Raw genomic sequence first — 5198 nt, forward strand, 5'->3', positions numbered from 1 at the left:
AGAAGCCCATTGGAGTTAGGTCACGCAGTCCGTCCTTTCACGTCAGTCCCGGCCGCGGTGCAGTCCCCGGGAGAACCACGCGCAGGAAGGCAGGGCGCGAGACGGCTCCGAGGATCCCTGCACCGCCGACGTCCTCGGAGAGAGGGGACCGGGTCAGCCGGCAGGCCGGACGTAGAGCCGGGTGGGCCAAGCGCAGGCGGCCCGTGAGCCGCGGCTGCCAGCGGGAAGCCTCAGCGGCTGTTCCCGGCCCCTAACCCCTTTCCTGTGCCGTGGGTACCTCGCGGCTCCCCACCTGCCTCTTCCTCCTTCTCCTCCCCACGCCCCCAGGTGAGGTGATCCCGTTGTCCGCCCAGCTCCCACGGGACCCACCTAGCGCCCTGGGCCGGAGGGAGTCAGGTGGCCGACTTCCCTCCTCGACCCGGCATAGCAGGCCATCAAGGGTTTGGGGGCGGGGTGGGGGAACACCCTGGTGAGCGTTTCCCTAGCCCGGACAAAGCACGCATCGCGCCTGAAGAACTTTCTTTTCTTTCCAAAAGTGATGGGAACAACAGTTTTTATTGACTTTTTTACCGATTAGAGGACTGTTTGTCCTGGTACGTACTATTGTAGTTTCTTCAACAATAACAAAAGGCTTCCTCCGCCGCGCCTTACTATTTTCGAGAAGTTCCCAGGTAGGTCTGTGCGGCTTGCAAGAACGCACACTCGCCTGGTGGGGTTCAGGGGGAGAAATTATTGGCTTCGCTCAGGACTTTCGGTGGGGCCTAACAGGGGTCAGCCGCTTGTCCGGCCCTCCATAGGGTCCAGGACTGTAGGCTTGGAGAGAGAAGAGAGAGAGAGAGCACTTCTTCCCTTGGGTTGCTCCGGGTATTTGTCCTGCCAAGCTTAGCGTTGGGGGTAAACGCCGCACAGGGTTTTTTCCCAAGCTCGCTCTTAGCAAAAGTTGTGGCCAGAGGAAACTTCCAGGTCGCCAGCAGGAATGTCAAAAGAGAACCCCAGTCGCTTGTCAGGCGGGTGGCCCAGAAGGATGTGCGCCACCCACCGCCGTCCTGGGCGGCCGCCCGGCCCCGCCCCGGGTCACAGTCAAGCCCGCGCGACTCCACCGTGACGAGCAGGGGGCACGCGGCGGGCGGGGCGAGGTGCGTCCCACGCCCCGCCCCGGGAATTCCCTCCGGTTAGCGGTGTGCGCGAGCAAGTGCGTGTGCTGTCCCGGTGCGGGGTGTGTAAGTACAGGGGAGGGGAGAATTACATTCACCTCGGTCCCAAACTCCCGCGCTTAGAAGCCGAAGGCAGATTTCTCTGGAGATAACAAAGGCACTTTGTCACTTTGGGCGCTGCCTCGGTGCAAATCTTTAATTGCAAGGGAGTTGGGGGAAGGGGGCTATAGTGTCTCGAGCAACCCCAGCGCGGGTCTCCAGGCGGCAAGGCCCCCTTTGATCAGGAAAATCCAATTATTTGTGTATATACATTTCCCACATAGTGATTACTTCATTAATTGTCCCGCCTTTATCTCCTCCCTTCCCATCCCCCCTAATAATCAGTTCTTTTATCCAGACCAACAAACACACCATAGGAGCTTTGTGGATTCAAAGGATTTGCTTTCGCTTCTGAAAGAGCCGCTATTCTTTGATGATTGGGTAGCGGCAAACTTCAAAGCCATAAATCTTCCCTCTGACTGGCTGGCGGCCCAGCAAAGTCCTTATCAAATTCTTGGAGGTGATCCTGAAGCGCTCAGACCGCGAGCAGGGCAAGCGAGCCGGGTACCGCAAGGGGCGCGGGCGGGGAGGGCCCCAGTACGCAGAGCGGGCGCCGGCGAGGGACTCTGGGCGGCTATTCGTCCTCGCCTTCGGGTCTCCATGCCTCGGCTGCGCCCTGCTCCGCAGCCAACGGCCCTCAATCTGTAGCCATGGCCGCCGTGGCGGTCCTCCGGAACGACTCGCTGCAGGCCTTCCTCCAGGTCAGGGCTGGGCTCGGAGGGGACGAGGAAAAGGTAGGAAGGATCGTGTCTCGATCTTTCCTGATACTGTGTGCATCCTGAATCTCAAATGGAGCCCCGTTTGGTGGATGCCTCAGGAGTCAGACCTAGGGGTGCCCACCCCAACTTCACACCTAACCTTGGTGTCAAGAGTGCGGCCTTTGGGGGAGGGACGCGCGGAACTTGGGGTGGTTCAGAGGTGCGCGTCTGGCTGAGAACAGGGCCGGAGCTCATCCTGCTGGGCCCTCCTGCTGAATTTAGCCGGGGGCGGGCGGGGGAGCAGCGCGAGTGTAGCGTGGAAACAGAGCTTAAAAGATAAGAGGGAGGGCGGATAGGCAGCCGGGCTGTGGGTGTTTCCAGGCCCTTTCAGACGGCAGAGCCTGGAGTCAACGGTCGCATCCCTCTCCCCTCCCACTCTGTGCCTGCTTCCTCTAAGGCTGGGTGGCGTCTCTAAACCAAGTGCAGTAGTTACACAGGAAGCGCTCGAGCGCTCCGCGTGCAGGTAGCGCAGGCACCAAAAGTTTCCCGGGACTGGTGGGTGCGTGCGTGGGCTGAGATGGCGGGGAGGGGCAGCCGGGACTGGAGAGGGGCGGCGATATAATAGCGGGCGTGGGGGTAGAAGGCCGGTGGGGAGACCGCGCTAGGAGCGCTAACCTTTTGTCTCTTCTCCGCCCTACCCTGCCGCCGCCCATGCAGGACCGCACCCCCAGCGCCTCCCCGGACCTGGGCAAGCACTCGCCCCTGGCGCTGCTTGCCGCCACCTGTAGCCGTATCGGCCAGCCGGGCGCCGCGGCGCCCCCGGACTTCCTGCAGGTGCCCTACGACCCCGCGCTGGGCTCGCCCTCCAGGCTCTTTCACCCGTGGACCGCCGACATGCCGGCTCACTCGCCAGGCGCGCTGCCACCCCCACACCCCAGCCTGGGGCTGACGCCGCAGAAAACGCACCTGCAGCCGTCCTTTGGGGCGGCGCACGAGCTCCCGCTCACCCCACCTGCCGACCCCTCGTACCCCTACGAATTCTCACCGGTCAAGATGCTGCCCTCGAGCATGGCGGCGCTGCCAGCCAGCTGCGCGCCTGCCTACGTGCCCTACGCGGCCCAGGCCGCGCTGCCGCCGGGCTATTCCAATTTGCTGCCCCCGCCGCCGCCGCCGCCGCCGCCGCCGCCGCCCACGTGCCGCCAGCTGTCCCCCAATCCGGCCCCAGACGACCTCCCATGGTGGAGTATCCCGCAGGCGGGCACCGGTCCGGGAACCTCCGGGGTTCCGGGGGGCAGCCTCTCCGGCGCTTGTGCCGGGGGCGCTCACGCTCCCCGCTTTCCCGCCTCCGCGGCCGCTGCCGCCGCCGCCGCCGCCGCCGCCCTTCAGCGGGGCCTGGTGTTAGGCCCGTCGGACTTCGCGCAGTACCAGAGCCAGATCGCGGCGCTGCTGCAGACCAAGGCCCCCCTGGCGGCCACGGCCAGGAGGTGCCGCCGCTGCCGCTGCCCCAACTGCCAGGCGGCGGGCGGCGCCCCCGAGGCAGAGCCGGGCAAGAAGAAGCAGCATGTGTGCCACGTGCCCGGCTGCGGCAAGGTGTACGGCAAGACGTCGCACCTGAAGGCGCACCTGCGTTGGCACACGGGCGAGCGGCCCTTCGTGTGCAACTGGCTCTTCTGCGGTAAGAGTTTCACACGCTCGGACGAGCTGCAGCGGCACCTGCGGACTCACACCGGCGAGAAGCGCTTCTCCTGCCCAGAGTGCGGCAAGCGCTTCATGCGCAGCGACCATCTCGCCAAGCACGTCAAGACGCACCAGAATAAGAAGCTCAAAGTTGCTGAGGCTGGGGTCAAGCGGGAGGACGCTCGGGACCTGTGAGCCCGCCCACGGGACGCTCGAGGCTTGTGCAGCCTCGGACTCTCTTCCCAGCGCCTCTTCGGGGAGATTCCAGAGGCCTATGGGCAGCTGGCCTGCGGGGAGACCCAACACAGGCACTTGCCCCCTACCTGCTGCCCGCCACCCACCCCACCCCTAAAGTGACACCAGGCTCCCAGCTTCCCTGGCATGGCCCGCGGACAGGGACCCTGTGGCCAGGAGGAGCAGGGGAGGTAGGGTTGAGAGCTCTGCGTAACACAAGGGTGGTTTCAAGCTCTGAACCATTCTTACCATCTGTGAGACCTACATACAGTTTTGGGGGACCACCCTGAGCTGACCTTGTATATAGGAAACGCTGCTGAATTAAAGCGGAAAGACCTTGGAAGAGTTGAAATAGTGCTGGGTGTTTTGCTAAGACGGGGCCGGGCTTTGTACAGGTTATTTAATAGCTTTGTTTAAAAATAATTATAATATTAATAAAAATGTTCCTTTTGTCCTCAGCTCCTTGCAGAGCTACCGCATGAAATGTCTCTGTAAAACAATCAGCAGTTGCAGCGAGAAAATAAATACGTTAACTCCGGGGTCACCTCGGGAAGACCCCGCTGAGCCGGTCTCATTTGATCTTTTCTTCTTCCGGGAGGCTTTACAAAGCGGTCAGGTTTCACTGGGAATTTGGAGGTTCCTGAGGCTGCCTGGGTCGGAGGCTTCTTTGGTTTGGAAGGTTTGGGGCCACTGTGTTGGCTACATGGATGGAGGAAGTAAGGCAGGATCAGTTTTATGGTAAAGAGGATAGGGCAAGATTTTCCAGTCACACCCTTAGTTTCATATGCAGCGGTAGGACTTGACCAGAGACTGTTGGGCTTCTTTTAAAAGTTTGATTTGTGCTGCACATATAATTCATGTTCTTTTTGTCTGGTGAATTCCATGTGGCTTTCCAATTGTTGGTACTCTCAGGACAGAGGCCCCAATCGAGCTGCTCTTTCTCCTGGCAGCCGACTATGCTGGTGTCTGGAAAGGTCTTAGCGACTCTAGGATCTGTTCACAAATGAGATTTTGGAGCCTTACAGAGAAAGAAACTGGGGTCCCTGGTTCAGGTTGGTCTCTGCCCAGGAAAGAAGCATCACTCTGGTATTTTAGACTCGTCATGATATACAGCGTTGTCTTGCTTGTTTTCTTCTTAAGCATTTTGCTGTGGAAATCTAAACAGTCTACTCTCATAATAGCTACTTAGAGATTTCTGATTAGGCCTGGAAGTTTAGTTCCATTTTGTATGTTGGGATTTTATTTTTTTAAATCATTGAAGTAAATTAAGATTTTCTCAGGAAGGGGCCAGAAACACTCATATTGAGGTTTCTTGCCTGACTCTAAAATTTGAAGT

The 5198-nt window shown here is 59.9% G+C and overlaps 1 protein-coding gene across 1 annotated transcript; it reads left to right on the forward strand.

The window, feature by feature from the left end:
- Window positions 1-1493: 1493 nt before the first annotated feature.
- SP5 (Sp5 transcription factor) lies at window positions 1494-4396 on the forward strand. Its single transcript, XM_019656799.1, has 2 exons — window positions 1494-1954; window positions 2669-4396. Exons 1-2 carry the CDS (start codon window positions 1904-1906, stop codon window positions 3821-3823), a joined length of 1206 nt encoding a protein of 401 aa, XP_019512344.1. The 5' UTR covers window positions 1494-1903; the 3' UTR covers window positions 3824-4396.
- The last annotated feature ends 802 nt before the right edge of the window (window positions 4397-5198 follow it).

This window comes from Hipposideros armiger, unplaced genomic scaffold, assembly GCF_001890085.2.
Source record: "Hipposideros armiger isolate ML-2016 unplaced genomic scaffold, ASM189008v1 scaffold_266, whole genome shotgun sequence".
Taxonomy (NCBI): domain Eukaryota; kingdom Metazoa; phylum Chordata; class Mammalia; order Chiroptera; family Hipposideridae; genus Hipposideros; species Hipposideros armiger.

Bases quoted from the DNA above. Each gene is read 5' to 3' on its own strand.
- SP5 (XM_019656799.1), top strand. From the start codon at position 1,904: ATGGCCGCCGTGGCGGTCCTCCGGAACGACTCGCTGCAGGCCTTCCTC. The intron at 1,955-2,668 runs GTCAGGGCTGGG...CCGCCCATGCAG, and splicing joins CGCTGCAGGCCTTCCTCCAG to GACCGCACCCCCAGCGCCTC.